We start from the raw sequence: 23,709 nt of genomic DNA on the forward strand, positions 1-23,709 counted from the left end.
AATATTAGTATTTAAGATCAAAATATTGTGAAATAGACACTCCTCTTTTGTATTTTGAATAAAAAATGTAAGTATATTTTATATTAAGAAGGACAATTATGTTCTTTAAAAGCTTTGATTGTTTTTTCTAAAAAATTGCAAATGAAATGTCATCACAAATAAGAATTAAATATTTGAACTTGAATACATATAAAAAAAATACAAGGCATGGTAAAAAATGTTCTAAATTGAAAATGTCTGTCAATCTTGTGGTGTTATTTTTCTTTTTTGGGGTGTTCATACGAAAAAGATATTGTTGCAAATTAGATAAAAAGCAATCTTTTAAAAGTGGCAAATAATTTATATTTCTGTAAAACTTTCAACCTGTCTGTAAGTATGATAAGCCCTAAAGCTAGCTGACATTTCTAAGTATGTCACCCATCAAACCTGTTAACTATTAACCAACATTCTTTATCCTAATGTTTCAACAATCTTTAGGTTCTACTAAATCTATACATTTCAGTCCCAAATTAGACATTAAACTGTTAAGACACTTAATGTATACAAGCAGTTTCGGTCTCCGCAGTCAACAATCTTACACATTTTTTTCTCCTTTTTTCTATATTTTTATTGCATATAGTTACTATTCTTAATTATTATTAAATATTGTTACTTCTGCGCTACAAAATTGTTTATATTTAAATTAAAGTACAAAATTTGTGTAACATTGCAAGAACACCACTTATTTGCTCTTGTGTGTATGTGTAAGGAGGGGTTAGGAGAGGTTAAGGCCCCCAGAGAGAGGGGGAGGGGAGGTGTGAGAGAACAATTTTGCACCACAGATGACAGATAAGACAAAGGCAAATAACTTTACAGGCGTACACAGGAATAGATATTGTGCTTTTGGGAAATCTATACATAAAACTAGGCCATGTTAATATTTCCGAAACTAACTGTCTTGATACAGTTTCTACACAGTCTACAATCTTTACACAGTTTATCTACGCATAGTATACACACAAAAATGTTCTATAATATTCTCTCTCCTAACTTTTTATTGCTTCAAGAAAAAATTCAATGGCTAAGATATTTAAACTTCATTAATAATGTATTACAATTTTATGTCATTTTTTATTAAAGGTATATCAAGCTTAGTGTTGTCGTATTTCTAATCCTTCTCCAGTGCATTTGATTGATATTTTTCTTAAAAAATTGAACCTCTCCCCCTTTTTAAAAAGTCGCAATACGCCTTGAAATTGGACAGATGAGATTTCTTAACACCTCTCCTCATACAATAGAAGCTGAAAAAATTATAATTTGAAATGAAGAAATTGCAAAGAATGAAATAGCAATTGCTCAAATGTTGTGTTTTGAATTTTAAACACCTTTTATTGCAATTTTAATTCTTTGGTCATTTTTTTACTCTTTACCCCTCGCCTTCTGTTTTTTTTACCTTTTTATCTCTTTTGTGTTTGATAATTGCAAAAATTTAGCCAGAGATGTAGGGAATAAAAAAAATATTTAGTTAAATTCTCATGGTTAATATACCCTTATAAATGTCAATGCAAAAATTCTATCTTATATTATCCTTTCCCTCCCTTCTAGAAAGGAGAATTTTAAATGCTGATTACTTTGGTTCAAGTGTAAAATCTTCAAAGGACCTGTACAAAACTTTCCTACTTTAAATCATTTTTTAGATCACGTGACAAATGCAGAGACCCCGTAAATGGATTTTGCTAAACAAATGATGACCATTTTCTCTTTTTATTTCAATCTTTGTCCCATGTTTCTGCAGTTTATAATTCTGTGATATAATCCAGGAATCTAAAGAGATAACCAATAAATCTATGTACATACCCAGTGATGATACACTCTAAATTACAATTACAATTAGAAGTAGAAACCTTTGAATAACATACTTTATGAACCAACCAATAAAAATACAATGAAAGTCCCAAAGTTTTCAAACCAATAAATAAGAAAAGTTTTTATAAAACTTTAGGGACTAGTGTAATAATCAGTCCAATGTCCCCTCCCCCCCTGGATATTATCAGTAATTATTCAAAATACTTTATTTGATTTATGCACGTACAATAAAAATGTCTCTATACAGTATACACACTGTCTGCATAAAGTGTTGAGTGTCTGAATTATAATAAAGTAATTCATTTGAATTTACTTAAGATCTTGTTTTGAGAAAAAAGTCAAGAAAATAATAGATAGATAAGTTTTAAGCTATAATGAAAATGGGATATTAGGTGAATATATTGACAGGGGAAAATTTGTTGTCAATTTGACTCATTAATATGGTCCTCATTAATTGGTCAGTTTTTTTTTCATCCAGTTGAAAATTAGGCGAGGTATCGTTATTTCAGCCAGCTGCGAGTATAGCTTTATTTCTTTATGTACAGGTCTGTGGCATTTTCATATTTATCACTAAACAAAACTTAATTATAGTGAAGCTGCAATCATGAAAACAGCTAACCTTTGAGACATTGTAGATAATATATCTTTCTTGGTTATAGTCAGTTCCTCCCTTGTTGGTGTACCCATTTGTAGCTGAACTGTTGTACCACGGACAGATTAGATTTACTTGGTCATACTCCCAGGCAAGGTTACCCTAGATAGATAGATTAATTGATTTGTAGCTGAACTGTTGTACCAGGGGCAGATTAGATTTACTTGGTCATACTCCCAGGCAAGGTTACCCTAGATAGATAGATTAATAGATTTGTAGCTGAACTGTTGTACCAGGGACAGATTAGATTTACTTGGTCATACTCCCAGGCAAGGTTACCCTAGATAGATAGATTAATTGATGGTTGAATAATAATATGATAATAGATTGATAAATCTATTGAAAGATATATTACAAATGGGACAAATTCGGCTGACTTATTCATAACTTCATTTTCTTAGATTAGATTATAGATAGATAGAAAAATAGACAATTTAATCAATCAATAGAATGGATGATAATAAGGTAGTTGATTTATATATAATATATATATACAAATGTTGTTCATAGCTCATTTACAGAATGTTTTGAAACTGTTTAAAGCATCTAAACCACCCTATAGTAAGCTCAATTAAAACTTGTATTCAAAACAACAATTGTCTTGGTATAGTTATTATGATTAATTTACCTGATTTACATCAACAATATGATCTGTATTATCAATCCTGAATATTGGATTAGAACTATTCCAGTGAAGGTAGTGTATCCTGACCGTACTGCTGGGGGGCACCAGCCAGGTATACAACAGGACAACACTGTACACCCAGTGTCGTGACATCGTCAGGTAGATTGTAATCAGCTTTTCAAGCCATTGCTCCCCCAATTTAGGGATTTTGTTCACTTTTCAGAGGTTCAATGTTACAAGTTTTTGATGGTTAATCTACCATTTTTTTATGAATTCACTAAAGAAGTTCTTCTTTTGAAAGTTCACATTGTTGTTTAGATATAACTTTTTGTCTAATTTTCGTCTTCAAAAAGAGAAGATTATCTTTTCTTTCTTCGTTTTCTTCAATATATTGATAAAACAAACCTGAAATTATGAATAATTGAATAAAATATATCGTTTTATTTAAATTTGTAAGAATTTTTGTTTGTCTGTCCGTTAAGATCTCACTAACCACTGAACCGCTTGATGGTTCCATCCATTTTAGGGAAGATCACATTCGTCCAAGGATGGTTTAATTTTTTAGTCTTTGGATGGATTTAGGCTATTTTTCTGCCTTTCACTTTCTCTTACATTACAAAGCCCCTAATGTCAGGGGTGCCACAGCTAGTTTCTTACAAAAGTATAAGGTATTCAAAGCTTCATATGAAGGGAAGAATATAAAAAAATGTAAAATTTTATAAAAACAATATCATTGTTACTATTTATAAGTTTGTTTTCAAATCCCAATCTTAAAGTGTAAGATTTAGAAAATTTCTATTTTAAATTTCTACGTTGCCCGCAAAAATCCTTTAAATCCTTTTTTTATTATCAACGTTGGCAGATTTTCTTTTCAACCTGCACAATTGGTATTTTCTCATTTATACAAAAAACAGATTGTCAATATTAGCACAAATAATATGTGCTTAAAAAACAGAATAAACAATGAATGCAGAACATACGAAGATATTATGTAGGGGGAAATGTTGTTAGCTTGATAACACGGAACTTGTTTATTGGTCAGTTTGTTCATCCAGTAGGAGGGGAGGTGATGGTGTAAGGGAGGAATCGTTATTTTAGACTCTGCAATTTTCACTTTATTTGATAATATGAAAATCTGGTGTAAGATCCAAGTAATGATATATCTATTTTAAAAATCTCTGTTTATCTACACTGCAAATTAATATGTTGTCCAATGTCGATGAATTTTATAAAGGTTTCTGAAATTCTCCATATATATAACTTTATACTGGCATTTTGTCTATAGTCTCGTATTGATAAAGGAAGGTAAGCTTAGTGTTAGTGTCTTAGGTATTTTATTTTTATTTGTGTTAACACTAAATTTGTGAAAAGTATTGAATTTACTGATTTTAACAAGGAAACGTCTGCAAAATTTTTCGCATCACCATCAAACTAGACAAAAATATACAAGGGTGTTTCCATATGTACGTTAAAGCAAAACTATATAATATTTTATGAAAATAAACTCTAAAGCATTTAAATATAAATAAACTTTTGACATTTTCAGTAAATGTGCTAATGTTAACATATATACTCTATTAGCTGCCTCGCCTCTAGCATATAGGGAGGATGGGGATGTTTACATTAAATTGCATAAAACCACAATAAGACATTTATAAAGCTTCCCTGAAAAGCTCAAACTATTTAGCAATTTCCAAAATCTTTAGATTTAGACAAAAAAAACTTATTACTTTATATAATTGGATACTATGTAACTTTTGATAATGAACAGACTAAAGATTAAGAAAGAACCCAATCTTGTGATATTCAAGCTACACTACTAATCTATTCTTATTTGCGACATCTACCATGCATCAATATTTCCTATTTGCAAACTTAAATCTTGTTTATATTGGTAGTTATGTATAAACACTTAATAATAGTGAAAGAGGTGAAAGAGGGACAAAAGGGAAGTTGCACAAAAAGTGTTGCGTTTTAGCACAATTTTTATACATTCCAGATTTTTAAAAAGAGGATAACAGTTTTCCTAGGCTTAACTTTAGAGACTCTTATTGTACAAACCTTAGCCAAACTTTTCAACAAATTATTTCAGTGCACAGAGAGGTAATTTTGTTTATCTTGTATCCTCAGTGAGATGGAACATTCAAATGTAAATTACACTTGTACCTAAGGTTAGATAACCACGGTATCTTATACGTTGACTCAAAATTTTGATTAATTGGTTCCAAACTATTCACAACACCCTACGAAATCAATAGAATTCTTAAAATCGCTATACATACTTTTGCAAGATTGAATGCACACTTTCGCGTTTTTAGAGCAAAAATTGAATTTATTTGAACAACAATTATCCTTTTAGTGGGTTAACAGACTTTTAAATTATACCCTTGACAGTTGCAAAAGTGTTTATTATTATACGTTTGTGCTTTTTAGGATTTACCCTGCAATTATTATTATTTTTTCAAAATTAGAACGTTTTCTTAAGCCTTTAGAGCATAGGTATTATTTGAAGAAAAAAAGATAAAATTTATATTTGAATTTTGAATAAAAAGTTTTAAGTAAATGAAAATGTAGATATTCAAGATCCCAAATTATTGTTTTATTTTAGGCTTTTTTTCTTGATGCACTTTTGAAATTATCCTTTTGATCCTATTATGAAGACAAAGGATTCCAAAAATAAAAATTATATTTAGAAAAAGCCTTCAATTTACAATATTTGATTGAAATAGAATTACAGGAATTAAGCCATCAATAATTGAACATATGAAAATTTTATTGTGGAATTTCCTAAATTTTGCTACTTATAGAATTTTTTACAATTATCTAGCAATTTTTAAAGAATTTCTAACATATCTCATTGAGGGATGGGGGACATTGGACGGTTTACTTAAAACCAAAAGCTAGTATATTTGATTATCATCAATGGGGATGTACGTACCACAATTTATCTTTGTATCTTAATATCTCTAGTAAATAGCTTTACTTATCATATATCTGTCATAAATGTAGTTTTTTTATTTCAAATAAGAAAATGTTCCTTTTACTCCTGATTGAAATCCCTTTTTATCCCCTCTGCTGCTGCTTAGGTAATCATATCCCTGCCTAGTGTTTTTGAATTTAAAACAATTTTTGACCAGACTGGGGCTTTAAACATATTTTTCACATTTTCAAGGTTCTCATTTCTTTAATACTTATACTATTTGGGTACTATAACCCTACTAGTTTAGGTTTCTGGGCTATACAACTCAAAAAGTTTTGGGTAAATATGTATATATAGAGTAGATATGCATTCTAGACTGTGGCTACAGAGACGTCCAGGGGTGGAGTTAAGGGGTGTTCAACCATGAAACCCCTCATTTTTCCTTTCTCAAAATAGAAAGCTTGGACGTCCCTGAGTGTAAATTCACTAATTTAAGTTTAACATCAATCTGATAATTCTTCTGTAGGTGAAACATCAATGAGTTTAACAATACCATAAGTTTAAAGACCTTCTAGAATTAAATTATTGTCCAGATATTTTTAAAGCCTGGTCTTTTCCACCCAATCCAACAAGAAATTGAACAGCACATGACGTTTGACTGACGTTTTGTTTGCCACAGAATACAAAATTAATTCATTGATTGTTTTTCGTGTTTCTTAAAATACACCATGCCAAACTTTTTTGTACCAGGGTCGAGTCAAAGAAAGTTTGCTGTTCTACGTTTTTGTTTCTTTGAACTGTTTTAAAATGTATATATCTGTGCCCTTTCATGTATCTATACCATAAATCCTTTTACTTTCAAAGTTTCTAGGGGTGCATGGGACATTGTACTGGTCCCCAAAGTTTCATGAACTCGTTCTCTCATTCGTTAGCGTACAAACATTTGGGACTATTATTAAATCTTGATTAAGCTGTAAAAACTAACATTGTCCAAATTTTGTTCTACAGAATTTTGTTCATTATATATATTCTTTCATTGTCTTTCCCTTAAGTCAATTTTAGTATTCCATTTAAGTTTATTCTTAACTAATAAAAAGATTAAGTTAAACTTTAAAGTTTTGTCAGATATTATTACACTTTTAATAATTAAAACTCACAAAGTTTCTTGAAAATAACCAACATAAACAATGGATACCTTCTTAGCACCATAATTTTTTTCATCTTTTTATAGGTTATTATTTTACATATTGGAAAATTTAACAAAACTTCTTGACTTAGGTATACAATAATTTTATTAAACTATTAAATTAGAAATCTATGAAATATAGCAATGAAAAAATGAGCATAATTGTTTGAGCACCTTGCTTCAAGGGAGTGCACCACCTTTTCTAGATACAATACTTATTTTAGCTCTATGCTGCTTAGAGAGTTCATGCACAATTCCTAATTTTAAAAACTAAAAAGATATAACAACCATCATTACAACAAATAAGAAATAATCCACAATAATAAATACCCCACAATTAGTTTTGATTATATAAAATTTAAGAACTTGAGTTAGCAGGTACCGTACATTACTTATAAAATTATTTTCTACACTGCTTCGTTTGAACATCAGAGAGTAACAATGATTAATTAAAACATTTTGCTCATTAAGTTCTACATTAATTAGTCAAGCGAGCTTAATTACGCTTAAAGTGACCAAAAACGGGAACCTGCTTCTTGTACATTATGATTCTTAAAAACAGACATTTTACTTTTTCATGCTAAGCTAGGAATAAAATATAAAATAAAGGGTTATTTTTTTCAAAATAAATTGTACACAGATATTGTTCCTACTTAAGGTCATCACGCTTATAAGCGGGGCTTTAAAGGCTGCAGCTTAGAAAGAAAGTAGGCATTGACCAAATTCTAGAAAGTATGAGATCAAAAGTCACGAAAATACGCTTGCAGCAGAAATAATCTATATTATTAATGATTGTTTTATTCTATAACTTGGAATATTGAAATCTTTTCAGGGATTTTTTATTAATATTCATTTCAACCCATTTAAATAAAAAAAAGTTGAACTGATTGGGAACATGAAAATTACAAAAAGAGCATGAGGTCAGCATAATTTTTACATAGAAAATTTTCATCTCATTTTTTTAGGCCTTTAGGGCTTGTGAGAGAAATTTGTTAGCACTTTTTGTTTTATACAATTCTTTTGATTATACTTTGCCATCCTAATTGCTTTTATAAATCAGTGTTGATTTAATTTTTCTTAAGTGGCTTTTATAACCCAAATTTAGCTAACAATATTTCAGATTATATGAGAAAAAGTAATTTTCCTTTAATTAATAGTATGGACAAGGTATCTTATGATATATTCAGAAAAAGAACTAAAACGAGAAGAAATCTTATATGGATAGAATATTTACTGTGCAAAATCATACCATGAAGACTGTGCAGAGAATGTGACTTACAAACAAATCCTAATAAATAAAAGCTGCGCTCATTAAACGTTTTTTAGTTGATAGAAAAGTAACTCCTCAAACCCTTGACCAGAATGATTTTAGTAAAGTTGAAATAGATAATACTAATCATGCCCCAGAGGGGAAACTTTTGTAATAATAGAAACTAATACATTAATTATAAAAACAGCTCAATACATTTTCTCACTAATTGGCTTTAAGCATTACTTGGATCATTTATGAAAATAGAAATTAATAACAATAAAATAATGCTCAGTTTTTTTTCTACAATTTAGTTGTGTTCACTGTCAATAGTTATTATTGGAAAATTAGGTAGGTATTTTAGAAATAAAATTTATTTTTTATTAAACCATGTATACTATTGGTTTCTTTTTGAAATAGTGATTTCTATGGCAATTAGGCTAGGTGTTTTATTATATGTATATAATTCCTTTGCATTTAAAAACAAAGATATGTTCTTCAAAATTAAATGCTAAGTATATTTATTTAATTTTTGTGCCGTAACATGTTGAATTAGAAGAACAGGAAAAAATATTTTTGAAATATTGATATTGTAAACGTTACCTAAATATTCGTTTGGAACTTTGCTATGTTTGATTAAAGAATTAAGAAACTGTTTTGGATTTAAAAATTTTAAAACAAATAAATTCTTAAATGAAGCAAGAAAACATTCAAAACAAATGATTATCGACTAGACCCAATTAACCCTGTTAATTAACCTTAGAAAACAAACAGATCCATTTTTTTCTGTATTTTCACTCTCTTTTATTTTGTTTGATCATTTGTAAAAACACATTTTAATTAGGAATCTTTAAAGTTTTAAAAATGCTTGGTGCCAATTTATTATAAAATTTTAAGCTAAAATAAGCAAAATATTATCATTGTTTCATTCTCCTACGGATGTTTTGTTTGCTTGTAAGATTGTTGGGATAAAGTAATTGATAAATTAATCAGAAATATTAAAACGAGGACACCAAAAAATGATAAGACAATTAACGATAAAATTATGTAAATATCCAATATTGATAAACAAAATTATTATCTTTAGATTAAGGTTTTAGTTGAAAAGTTTGGAAACAACCAATCAAAATTCAAATATATTTTAAGACTTAGAACCAACGAATAATATATTATGGTTATAAAACTTTGGGTACCAGTGCAAAGTGCAATGTCCCTACCCTCGTTAATTTAATATTTATTTTGTTGCTAGAATGCAGTGTTTAAGTTGTTCTATGTGGTTTCTACGTCTAAAGGACACTAAGTCAATTTCAATACAATATGGAGCATTCGATTTAGAGCCTATTTAATTTTCCCTTTTTCCAGTTAAGTATGTGTTTGTATAATGTTTATAAGAAGCCATATCATTGACCAACTTACTTTTTATCCTTTCGAGGATTGGGACATGTTTACCTGGAAACTAACATATACTAAATAAAAGAAGAATTTGATTTGCGAACAAAATTTTCAATGTGGTACAGCATAATTATTGGCCAAAAACAATCGTATTATAGTAAAACAATAGAAAATAAGTCTCTGGTCTAAACTGCATAGATACTGTATAGTCTAGTCTTTATAATCTCTAGTTCATAATCTTTCTTTTACAAGTCCTACTTAATCTTAAATCTACTTACATGTAGAACTGAAGCTAAGTTACCATTAACTTTAAAACTCATTTGATAATAGATTTTACTTTTTTTAGATTGATATCAATTTCAAGTTCTTATCAGGACTAGGAAATACTTTTTAAAAGTTTAGAGATAAATAAATAGGATGACCAGCTTCATCATTAGTCCAGGAAATATGATAATTCTTCTTAAATTGATATTTTGTTCAATGTTACTTTGTTTTTCTCTTCCTACCCAATAACGTTTAATAAACGTTTAGTAGAGCAGCTATTATACAACTACGGTCCAAACGTGAGTTCAGAATTATTGATAACAACTTTCTCATTTATTGAAAAACCCATGTAAAACAATCAACTCGTAACATATAACGAAAAATATGATATTCAGGGATTCATTTCCAATGTCTGCCATAGCTATGTTTATTTTTTATGAACATGTTTGTTGTTTAATTTTTTTATATTTTTTGAAAGATATTTATCTAATGATTTAATTTTTATCTTAAAGAAAAATCTAATATTTAAGTAGAGCAGAATATACTTTAGGTAACTATCTGTAATTTTAGTCTTAAAAAAGAAACATAATATTTTTTATCCCTAAATGACTATATTGAATCTTACGAAAGACAAATATTCTAAAAATTTAAGAATATTTATAGGATATAAAAAGATTTTAAAATTAAAATGTTTTAGAAGGGATATTTAATTGAGTAAAAAACATTTTCTCCTCAAATTAGTGAACATATGACTACAGGCAGAAAAACAAATACATTTGTCTTTAGAGTAAATGTCTTAATAATTTCTATTTTTAATAGGCACTTTGTGGGCATTTGGGCATAGATTCCTGACCAAGATAAAAACAACAAACTATTCCTTAAAAATTCATCCCAGAGTTTGGTCTGAAACCATTCTCACGAATTCTAACTTTGGGGCAGGGATAAGATAATGGAGATGAATTATTTATTTCAAAATTATTTTGTTTCAAAGTTTCATTTTTATTTAGGGGATAAAAGTTGAAGGTTAATTTCCCCCGCATTGTCCCCTCCCTCCCTGAAAATATTAAAGGTCTGAGAATAAGATAGAGAGATAATCGTATTTGTGTCTGTGTGTGTGTGTGTGTGTTTAATGTTCTTTTTGTATAAGTGTTCCTCCAACAAAGCAAATTCAGATCAAATATTGGCATGCTAGCTAAGTATACAAAGTAAACAAAAGAAGGTATCCTGAATCCTATTAATCTTTTGTTCTGATATTATATCAACACAAGAATGAAGCTGCAATTTAACGTCAAGTCAATAATATATTCATAAGCTAAGGCCAATTTTTAATGCTATGCACTTAAAATAAAAAGTGCCATGAGAAAATAAATTAAGTCCTGATAACTTTAATTTAATTAGTTTAAGTTTTGTTAGGTCAAACCAATGATTAAGGGGGGGGGAAGTTTTGCCACTTTCGCTTACTCCGTGATTATTGGGCTAGGTATTAAAGTTAGACTATAGGTTATTTGGGATAAAAGTTTACTTTTGGGTAGTAGCTCACGTATTTTTAATCATTTTTTGGATAACCCCACCTCCTAGCCCCCCGGGGCTCAAAAACCCCCTAAAAATGAACCTAACCTTAATTTTCTCAGGAACAATTTGACCAATAGAGATGATTTTTTAAACTTAAGCTATTATGCTTATAAACTAACTTCTAGTTTAGAAGTCACCCCCCTGCCGCCAACCCCTAGCCCTCCGGGGCTCCAAAAAACCCTAAAAATGAACCTAACCTTAATTTTCTCAGGAACCATTTGACCAATAGAGACGATTTTTTAAACTTAAGCTTTTATGCTTATAAACTAACTTCTAGTTTAGAAGTCACCCCCCTGCTGCCAACCCCTAGCCCTCCGGGGCTCCAAAAAAACCCTAAAAATGAACCTAACCTTAATTTTCTCAGGAACCATTTGACCAATAGACATGATTTTTTAAACTTAATCTTATATGCTTATAAACTAACTTCTAGTTAAGAAGTCACCCCCCTGCCGCAAACCCTTAGTCCTCCGGGGCTCCAAAAAACCTAAATATGAACCTAACCTTAATTTTCTCAGGAACCATTTGACCAATAGAGATGATTTTTAAAACGTAAGCTTTTATGCTTATAAACTAACTTCTAGTTTAGAAGTCACCTCCTTGCTGCCAACCCCTAGCCCTCCAGGGCTCCAAAAAATCCTAAAAATGAACCTAACCTTAATTTTCTCAGGAACCATTTGACCAATAGACATGATTTTTAAAACTCAAGCTTTTATGCTTATAAACTAACTTCTAGTTTAGAAGTCATCCCCCTGCCGCCAACCCCTAGCCCTCCAGGGCTCCAAAAAAACCTAAAAATGAACCTAACCTTAATTTTCTCAGGAACCACTTGACTAATTAGAGTTGATTTCTTAAACTTAAGCTTTTATGGTTATAAACTAACTTTAAGATTAGAAGACGCCCCCTACCGCCAACCTCTAGCCCCTCGGACATATCTGCTGAAAAAATAAGAATCGACCGCCAGGTTCAGGTGCTGCAGGCCTCCAGGTCTACTCTGGAGACAGGTAAAAATTAAAATTTCTTATTTGAGGAGTTAAAGGTTCACTTATTAAACCAAATATGCATCTTTTTGGATTTTATTGACATATTTGATGAAAAAATTAGAATCAGCCTCCAGGTTCAGGTGCTGCAGGCCTCCAGGTCCACTCTTGACAGGTGAAAATTAAAATTTCTTATTTGAAGAGTTAGAGTTACACTTATTTAACCAAACATGCTTCTTTTTGGATGTTATTGACATATCTGCTAAAAAAATTTAAATCGGCCTCCAGGTTCGGGTCCTACAGGCCTCCAGGTGGACACTGGATAGGTAAAAATAAAATTTATTATTTGGAGAGTTAGAGGTAAACTTATAAAACAATCTATGCATTGTTTTTGATGTCAATAACATACTTGAAGATAAAATTTAAATCGGCCTCCAAGTTCAGGTGCTGCAGGCCTCCAGTTCAACACTAGACATGAAAAAATTTAAATTCTTAATTTAAGAGTTAGAGGTCAATTCACTAGAAAATAAGCATCTTGTTGGATAATATTACCATATTTAAAGAAAAAAATAAAATCGGCCTCAAGGTACTGCAGGCTTCCAGATGGCTTTTTGGGGGTATTTTCAGATATTTTCGCTGTTTTTTTCTCAGTTTTTTAAGACATGTTAGGTATCATATTTATTGATACTTTTTGATATGGACACTATTACCTGCGTCTTGGTGACCGCTGGTTGCAGCTGGCCAAGTGAATATCTGAACTTGGAGCCAAATTAATATTTTTCTCCAGAAATAGTAATAACAGCCAAAAGATCCATATTCTGTTTTATAAGTTGCCCTCTAACTCTTCAAATAAAAAATTTTAATTTTTACCTGTCTCAGGAGTGGACCTGGAGGCCTGCAGCACCTGAACTTGGAGGCCAATTTAAATTTTATCTTCAAGTATGTTATTAACATCAAAAACAATGCATAGTTTGTTTTATAAGTTAACCTGTAACTCTCCAAATAAGAAATTTTATTTTTAACTATCCAGTGTCCACCTGGAGGCCTGTAGGACCCGAACCTGGAGGCTGATTTAAATTTTATAAAGCAGATATGTCAATAATATCCAAAAAGAAGCATGTTTGGTTAAATAAGTGTAACTCTTAACTCTTCAAATAAGAAATTTTAATTTTCACCTGTCGAGAGTGGACCTGGAGGCCTGCAGCACCTGAACCTGGAGGCTGATTCTAATTTTTTCATCAAATATGTCAATAAAATCCAAAAAGATGCATATTTGGTTTAATAAGTGTACCTCTAACTCTTCAAATAAGAAATTTTAATTTTTACCTGTCTCCAGAGTGGACCTGGAGGCCTGCAGCACCTGAACCTGGAGGCCGATTCTAATTTTTTCATCAGATATGTCAATAAAATCCAAAAAGATGCATACTTTGTTTAATAAGTGTACCTCTAACTCTTCAAATAAGAAATTTTAATTTTACCTGTCTCCAGAGTGGACCTGGAGGCCTGCAGCACCTGAACCTGGAGGCCGATTCTAATTTTTTCAGCAAATATGTCAATAACATCCAAAAATAAGCATATTTGGTTTAATAAATGTTAGTACCTCTAACTCTTCAAATAAGAAATTTTAATTAAGGTTAGTTTCATTTTTAGGGGTTTTTTTGAGCCCCGGGGGGCTAGAGGTTGGCGGCGACTTCTAAACTTAAAGTTAGTTTATAACCATAAAAGCTTAAGTTTAAGAAATCATCTCTATTAGTCAAGTGGTTCCTGAAAAAATTAAGGTTAGGTTCATTTTTAGGGTTTTTTGGAGCCCCAGAGGGCTAAGGTTGGCGGTAGGGGGATGACTTCTAAACTAGAAGTTAGTTTATAAGCATAAAAGCTTAAGTTTTAAAAATCATCTCTATTGGTCAAATGGCTCCTGAAAAAATTAAGGTTAGGTTCATATTTAGGGTTTTTTGGAGCCCCGGAGTCCTAGGGGTTGGCGGCAGGGGGGTGACTTCTAAACTAGAAGTTAGTTTATAACCATAAAAACTTAAGTTTAAAAATCAAGTTAATCGGTCAAATGGTTCCTGAGAAATTAAGGTTAGGTTCATTTTTAGGGTTTTTTGGAGCCCCGGAGGGCTAGGGGTTGGCGGCAGGGGGATGACTTCTAAACTAGAAGTTAGTTTTTAAGCATAGAAGCTTAAGTTTAAAAAATCATCTCTATTGGTCAAATGGTTCCTGAGAAAATTAAGGTTAGGTTCATTTTTAGGGTTTTTTGGAGCCCCGGAGGGCTAGGGGTTGGCGGCAGGGGGGTGACTTCTAAACTAGAAGTTAGTTTATAAGCATAACAGCTTAAGTTTTAAAAATCATCTCTATTGGTCAAATTGTTCCTGAGAAATTTAAGGTTAGGTTCATTTTTAGTGGGTTTTTGAGCCCTGGGGGGCTAGGGGGTGGGGTTATCCAAAAAATGATTAAAAATACGTGAGCTACTACCCAAAAGTAAACTTTTATCCCAAATAACCTATAGTCTAACTTTAATACCTAGCCCAATAATCACGGAGTAAGCGAAAGTGGCAAAACTTCCCCCCCCCTTAACCACTGGATCCTTCATCTGTATAATTGGATGTTTTAATTGCTTTTTTCGTGACAATGTATAAACCTATTAAATTTGTAAAGGAATAAATTGATCTGGAAAACTAAACGATTAATTGTTACTGCTACTAACAATATACAACAGTTTTAATTGCTAGGGAGCAAAGCGCCTCGAATTTTTATAGCATTTATGTCCTTAAAGTATATTTAGAAAGTATTCAAAGAAAATTATGTTATGTTATGTCGACTATATGGTATTTATTAAATTGGCATTTCACATGCTGTTTTAAGATATACTTTTCTCTACATTTACCGTATAACTAATACAAAATAACCCTTTGACTTTATTTTATGTTTAGTTCAAATAAAATGGAATTTTCATATATTTATTATACTAGAGTTGGCTCGATATAACTATCTCCCTATTGGCTAGTTTTCTATATGCATTTATATTTCTCAATAAATCTATTTTCCTCACCCGGCATTACTATTTAAACAGAAGTAAATATTTAATAATTTAAATGATCTTTAAAAGATCTTTTAAATTATATTTTTTTCTTTACATTATCATCACCAAAGGGTTTATTATATGATTACAATTTTAGTTCAATATTTGAACACACAAAGTGTCGCCACAATCGAATTCTTTTAAAACAGAGTTTTCTTAAATTTATTATATCATAAATTTAAATTTTCTTTTTTATGATTAGAAAATTAATACTTCATTATAATGTAAATAGCAACATGAAATAAAAAAAATGAATTTATTTTTAATAAAGTGAAATAATGGGTCTTATCGTTCTGGGCAATGAGAGTTTATTATGGATTATTGGAGCACTATAAGTTTTTAACGAATATTCCTTGGAAAACTTGAGCTCGTTTATAGACATTTATTTCCTATACAGATCTGACATGGATCTTGAAGCAATTAAGCAGGCCGTTTTGTACAGGTTAAAAATTAGAAGATTTCATTAAATAAAAGTTATCGCAAATATACTTAGTAAATGAAATTTTGTCCAGGTTTCGTTGTTTTGGATAATTCTATCCTTGTAAAGAGAGGTAATATAAAACATATAACAATACGAAAATAGGCCCAATATATATTTTAAGTGTTCAAAAAACATGACAACTTAAAATACTTTCATATAGCGTACTTTTCAACTAGGGTATTTTGTCTCCTTTACTTTAAACTTGTTTACTTTAAACTTGTATATCATCTATTGCAAAGGCTATCCAATATTACCTCTCACGAGATTGTTTAGTCCTTTGACACTGTACATAATTATTATTTGATCTGTCCTAAATATTTTATTCATATTCAATTTTTTTGTTTGTATATGAATATTTAATACCTGTATTATAACACTGTTATTATTTTTACTTGTTATGTGTGTCATAAAATAAATATCTAATCTAATCTAATCTAATCTAATCTCCGGCTGTCCGAAATACGTCAATAAACGTGAGTAAAAGTTTCCTGTCTTGTGATTCCTTATAGACACAGTGTCCTTTCTATGAATGGATATTATATATAATTATTTGAATTACAAGATTGTCATGTTCTCTAATAAAGTGAAACTCGCAGCAGGCTAAAATAATGATACCCTCCATTACCTACTCTCCTCCCACTAGATGAATGAACTGACCAATAAATGGAAATGGGAAATAGCATTCTGAAATAACGAAAATTTACCCTGTCATAATATCCACGTATATTCTACATCCATTGGCACATTTTACTTTTTAATTTGTGTGAAATGCTTAATTTGGTAAAAACTTAGTTGTTTTCTGATGATACCCAATATATAATTTTAACAAGGGGTCAGAGTCTAAATTGTGGCCTGGGGCAGTTTTTTGCACTAAAGTCTAATGATCTGATACCATCGTTTTTCTTTATACATATCATCAAGGTTAAAGTAATGAAAAATGGAATAAAAAATAGAATGAAATTATTACATTTACAATTTCTTTAGAAGACTTAGTCTTAAATTTTTCTTTATTTTGATAGTTGTTTATTGCAACGTATTATAGACATTATTAGACAGCTTTTTGCGGATATTAAAAAGAAAAATTTAAAGATTTAGGCTAGGGAATATCGATCGGTTTCGAAGCTTTTTCTTTTACAGCTTGTAAGTAACTATTCTTGAAGGTTAGGGCCACCAGATTTAAAGACACTGGGTCCTACCACAGCGGCGGCTTTAATTTTTCATTGACAACTAATTTATCATTTACATGCTGTAGGGGGAAAAAAGTTAAGGATTTAGTACTGTAAAAATTTAGTACATTTTCTAATAGATTTTTAGTGTTCATAGATGAAAGAAGTTTTTTTTTTGATTTTCGCATATTTTTTTATTTTCTCTACTGCTATTTAAGATAGATTGCTGATTTTTTAAGGATAAATTATCCCAAAAAGAATCCAGTATACAACTTACTTTGTATGTCAGTCTTTCAGTCATGTTACAAAAGTCATATTCATGTGTCCTTCTTTTCAACGAACATTTTATTCATAATTCACTTATTAAATCCGTGCGTTTTTAATGCTTTGCTACTTATGGATGTTGTCATCCATGTTATACTGTGCAGAAAAATGACCCATAAATATTTTTTTACAGTGCAATTTGATTTGACCTAGTGATTGTTGCCTGCATTATCTTAGGCAACTCCTGAGATATTTTTAACAAACATTTACAGTAGATTACCTTCTAAGATATGTTATAATCGTATTGTAACACTACGGATCTATGAGGAACCGCCTCATGTTGTTTGGATTAAGGCCCAGGGCTGATTAAAGTCTGCACAGTTTAGAGGGTGGAAATGTGCACAGTTTTTTTAGGGTAAAAAGGATAGTGATTAAATTTTAAATAAACTGTTATAGACAAATCTTGATTATTGATTTAAGGGCTAAGGCTACGCCTCTGGAGGTCTATGATAAGGTTCATTGTAAAGAAGAACCCTATCGCTTGAGTGGTTAGAGATATTCGGTATAGATTGACATTCTGTTGCTTTTATATGAGGATATACTAATACAAGTATAAAAAAAATTGTGGATTAAATTTTTTCTAGCTACTTTCTTCTAGTGGATATTAATATTCTCTTACTGCTTGTATGAAACTTACCTAAAAGAAAAGAAATTAATGTTTACTTTATAAGAATGAGCAACAATAGGCAATTTAATAATACAATTTAAGTAAAATAATCATCAATTTCACAAAATAAAATTTGAAAAACGGTCACCGCCTTTTTAATGGCGCTGATTTACGGAAGTTGATTTGTATTCCATGAATTTTTGCACCAGGGCTTTATAGGCCAATAATCAAAGCTTCCTGCAGTTGATAAAAATCTTGTAATCACAGTATAATCTAACCTGTAGACTTACTAATATTATTCTGTGATATCTAATGTAACCAAATTGCTGTAGGAATCTGGTAAGATGGATTAATCCAATATTTAAAATTAGTTTATTACACAGAGAAACAAGAACAAGAATAGAACTTAAGACTTCATAAATTGAATGATGTAGAATAGACATTTCCAGTATGGCTTCGAAACAAATTAATATCTGTTGGATTAAACCGGTTCTCAGCCATACTGAAAAATCATGTATAGCATACATATAACAAAGCTAAAAAAACTGGTTCTAGTTTTATAATTTTCCTTTAATATCCGTGAAGGGCTTTCTATAATAAGATGCGATAAATAACCATTAAATAACAATTATTCCTTTTTATACATTAAGATAAAAGAATGACAATATATTTTTAAAAAGTACGAACTAATAAAATTAGAAAAGTACAAACTACATGTACTGTCATTGCTTGTAACTACTCTATATATGTACGTAACTACGTCAGATCACAAATTGTAATAAAATACAAATATCTACCAGGGATCTAAAGGGATAATATAAAAGATACTTAATTGACACCCTGAATTACGATAAACTAAATTATTCATTATATAGATTAAAATGATTGGATGAAAAGTATGGACATTGTAATTTAACCCAATAAAAATTTATTAAAAGTCTCCATTAATGAGTGGTCCAGGGTACCAGTAGATGTTAGCTTGATGTTGCTGTGCTACTTGTGAACAATATAATCCTTGTTTAAAGAAGAAATTAACTCTGCAATGACACGTACTAATGTCACTCCTTTGTGATTTAATAATTATTTTGGCAGCAACTTTTAACTCTTATCTTACTCTGCACTCTCGCAATATACTTTAGAAATGCATTTATAATTATCAGAAATCAAGGATTATTTAAATAAATAGGTAGGTCAGGAAAATAGCCTAAAACTAACCTAAGACAAGATTAAAGTTCCCTGAAAAGTGTAAACCAATTCCGACCAGGAATATCCGAAATTATTAGCTTAAGACCAAAAAGCAAATTACTTTATATTAAAGGATAAAATTAAACAGCTTATATACAAGTAAGCTCTTCGCATAGTTTTGAACCTTTAAAGGCAAGACACAAAATTGTAGCTTAATGCAACATTTATAAGTCTTAAAATTCACTATTGAAACACAGCTTAACAGACATTTAGAGTGAGGGAAGCTAATTTTGTTAAAAAAATAAAAATATATTAATTGTAGGTTTTTTTTCTTTTAAAAGATGATAGTGTTATAGACATGTACACAGATATACAACAGGAGGGAAGGTAGACTTTACAGAACTAACACTGCAAGTTAAAGGCAATTCAATTTATTCAAAGTTAAGCTAGAAAAAAGTTTTATTTCTTTTGTTTTTTACCAATCCCTAAATCCCTGTAAATTATAGTTCTAGATAGGGAATGACATATTTACATTAAACATATTGACACTTCATTTAGCCGTCCAATTGCACTGATAACAATTTGCCAAAAAAGAAAATCTTTTCTCTTTCTCTTATTTTGCATTTGAAAATTTACCTTTAAAGAAAATAGTAAAAATCATGGATCTAAATGGATCAAAACAAAAGAATAAGGAAACGTTACTACAAAACTTTGAGGACTAGTGTAATAAAAAACAATGACCCCTCCCTCCCAAAGTATAGGCAAAATTTATTATTAAAATATACCTATAAGGATAGAAAGTCAAAATATTCCTCAATACTGATTATAAAATGTTAAATGTTTTAGAAATATAGGAAGAAAAAGAAATGAAATTTTTGTATAAAAATGATGGTTTTCATGCAATCATATTCATCAAGGCCGCATGAACTAGGCATTACAAAGGAGATTATTACAGAGTGGTAAGGCTCTTGTAAACATTTGATTTGTTTTTGTGTGGCTTTGCCTTTAGCCTCATAGTATGATTCCTGGAAGAATTTAGAGCACCTCCCCACCCCCACCCCCATTATTATCATACTTTTTATTTTTTGAATTAAAGATTATTTTCTGTCTCACCTTTCAGCCTCCCTTGAATCCCTTGTGGCAATAAAACCTGCTATAAAAATCTACCTTATAAATAGTAGACCTAACCTGTTTGTCGATCCAGTAGTTTCTGAGATTTTACTGGACACAACCATACACATCAAGACACTAGACTTAAAAATATAGACTTTTATTTGCTTTCGACAATTGTTCTATTAAAAGATGTTAAATTTGCTGCAACTCTATTGAATTTCTTTTGGCATAACTATGCTGGCAAATGCATGGCAAGGTGAAAATGAGCGCCCATATACATTATACCATTTAGGTATATAATCAAGGAGTATGGCTACTCTTTAGTTTACTTTAACTGTGTATTTGTTAATATATGTGAAAATGTGAGCCCATATATATTATACTATTCTGAATAGCTACTCATTTAATGAATATGTCTTAATTCATTCATACTCAATTTTTAAACTTAATCTTTGTTAATCAATATATTTAAAGTAATACGATACTTCTCCACTAATTCTCATCATCCTTGTTAAAAATGTATTATACCATACTGTATTTAAAGCATAAGAAAAAAGGATAAGAGGATGAATACTCACCCCAATTTCATTGTAAAATATTACTTCCCCCCTACTAAAATAATTTGTCTGCTATTTATCTAAACCGTCCGCGGCTTTTTGCATCTTAATCATAACCTATTCTATATATGTAAAAAAAAATAAAAAAATTTTATCTTATTATTTTTCTGTAATTTATTATGTTTTAAAAAAAATTAAAGAAAATATTTAAAATACAATTTGATTTAGAATCTTAAAAAACAAACAGCCGCGGACGGTCTTAGTGCAACAGAAAAGTATGTTTCGCCTAGTTTAAAAATAGGAGGGTTCACCTTTTATGATCAAAAATTTATTTTTTTTCAAATTAGCCTAAATGTAATATTTAAATCTAATTAACATGATAAAACTTTTAAATGTTTACTAATAAAAAATTAATAGTTTAGCTCTCAGCCACCAGGTTCGCTAGTTGTCTACTTCAAAGACATACATTAAAACTAAGGCTAAATATTAAATAAAAAATTTCATAACTGAATAATCTAAATAAGTGAATAATCTGTAAAGCTATCTATGTTCTTTCTCAGACAATACTCGTTTTTACAATATTTTTAACATTTTCAAGTGATGTTATTTACCCCTCAGGGTTTGGCCCTTTAGTGACAAAAATCCAAAACAAGAAAAATACAGGCAAAATAAAAATTGATGAACGCTTTGATATTCTAGTTCTATATCCAAAGCTAGATGGCACTGAAAAACTGATTATTATAATTTACAATCAAATGTTCATATTAAATTTGTAAAAACGTTTATTTATTAAAAAATATAAGTTAGATAGACTGCAATATAAATCTTATAAGCTGATAATGAGTGTTATGATTAAAGTCAGTAGCAAAGTCATGAAAAATTAATAATGATAATTTTATATTCTTTCATTAGGTTTCATCAGAATGGATGATAATTCAAAATATTTCTATATCATCCCTTAAAAATTAGATTTATGCTTCAAACAGCAACTATAATCGTCTTGAAATTATATTTAATTTTAAGATATTCCCATTTTGAAAAGTGGTGGAATAACATTAAAAATTCAGCGCGGCAATTGCTCAATATAGGCCTCTAGGCCCACTGCCTATTTTAGTCCTTCAAATACCTCGATTTCTCTCTTTTATTATTTTCTCTATGATTTAAAGGCATATATATATACAATATACATATATCATAGATGTATAAATTTTTGAATAATATAATGGTAATAGAAATTTTTAACATTTCTTAAATATTTGTGTTTACAATTCATTGAACCAAAGATATTTTAATTTTGTTATTTTCATTTTATCAAAACCAGAAAATAATATCTGTCAGAAAACTTATACATTAAAATACTGATTATTTAAAGGCTGAAATAATTTGGGGACTGGATTGTGTTGTACAAACCATTAGTGATTTCTTACAATAAGTTTAGTATACAGAAGGGTTAATTTTGTTTATCATAATAGGAATGTAATTTGGTTTATTTCAAATATCTTACTGTCCTTGTACCCTAACCTTTAAGGGGGAAGGAGAAGGTTAGAAAATAGCATAAAACCACCCAAAAACAACTATAATGCTTTCCATAAAAGTACAACATATTGGGACTATCTATTTCCAAAATCTTTAGCTTAAAATTTTCGAATGGATGAACGGGTAGATTGTAATTGTATAATAGATTTGCTTCTAAAATGTTAATGTTTAGCATCGATTTTTTTGTATGAAATCAAAAAAAGCTTCATACATATTCTTGAATTTGAATATATTGTTGATTATTATAAAAAAGGGAGTTATATTCTGAAGAAATGTTTCCTCTCACAATCATAGAATAAAAAATGGAAGGTATAAAGAATATGATTTAAAAACGTAATAACTCAATAGATTACTTTTCACTGCTATTTTCAGTCGTGTAAGCTATTTTTTCTTGTGTTGACTAATCCCTAGCTGGTGTTTTCTGTATAGTAATACATTCAAGAATAATGCCCCAGGCCTCTAGGCCTGATTACCCATAAATGTTGTTCTCAATGTTTATACAGTATAAGGTAATTTTAGTCATCAGTAAAATAGCATAAATAGTACATAATTTTATTTAATACTAAGTTGAACACTGTCTTTCAGTCTATCCAATGAAGCATAAGATCTTGTTGACATAAGACTGTATTCTCAATGATCTTTTATTGACGGATAATTAAACAAACTTTAGTTATATGATTGATTTGCTTTCAAAAAGATCTTTGCTGTTTCGTTTTAGCATAACTGTTGAAGGCTGAAGATTTTAATAGGACCCGTCATATTCAATACAAATTTAGGTTTGAGATCTTAACTTTAAATTAGCATGAATAGTAAGCAGCACACTGAAAAAGGAATTTACTTAAATTTATTTTATTTTTATTTAGTTATTCTAAGAGTGTATTTAGTTCTTAGTAAAGACGAATTACCTTTATATTGATAGATTTTAACAATTTATAACTCCATAATTTGTAATAATATATAAATAAGTATTTGGTGTCAT

The 23,709-nt window shown here is 29.9% G+C and overlaps 1 protein-coding gene and 1 long non-coding RNA gene across 2 annotated transcripts in view; one reads left to right on the forward strand and one right to left on the reverse strand.

The window, feature by feature from the left end:
- Positions 1 to 23,709, forward strand: part of LOC145313859 (uncharacterized) — a 195,955-nt gene that overhangs the window by 152,428 nt on the left and 19,818 nt on the right. The gene's annotated exons all lie outside the window — the stretch shown is intronic.
- Positions 1 to 23,709, reverse strand: part of LOC145313850 (ephrin-B2a-like) — a 51,293-nt gene that overhangs the window by 21,409 nt on the left and 6,175 nt on the right. The window contains exons 2-3 of the mRNA XM_080153494.1: positions 3,126 to 3,527; positions 2,465 to 2,599 (exon numbers count right to left, since the gene is read on the reverse strand). Coding sequence (XP_080009620.1) covers positions 2,465 to 2,599; positions 3,126 to 3,275 — 285 coding nt within the window. The 5' untranslated portion in view covers positions 3,276 to 3,527. The remainder of the gene's footprint in view (positions 1 to 2,464; positions 2,600 to 3,125; positions 3,528 to 23,709) is intronic.

The sequence above is a fragment of the Acartia tonsa genome, chromosome 3, assembly GCF_053477335.1.
Source record: "Acartia tonsa isolate MP-2025a chromosome 3, ASM5347733v1, whole genome shotgun sequence".
Lineage (NCBI taxonomy): Eukaryota > Metazoa > Arthropoda > Copepoda > Calanoida > Acartiidae > Acartia > Acartia tonsa.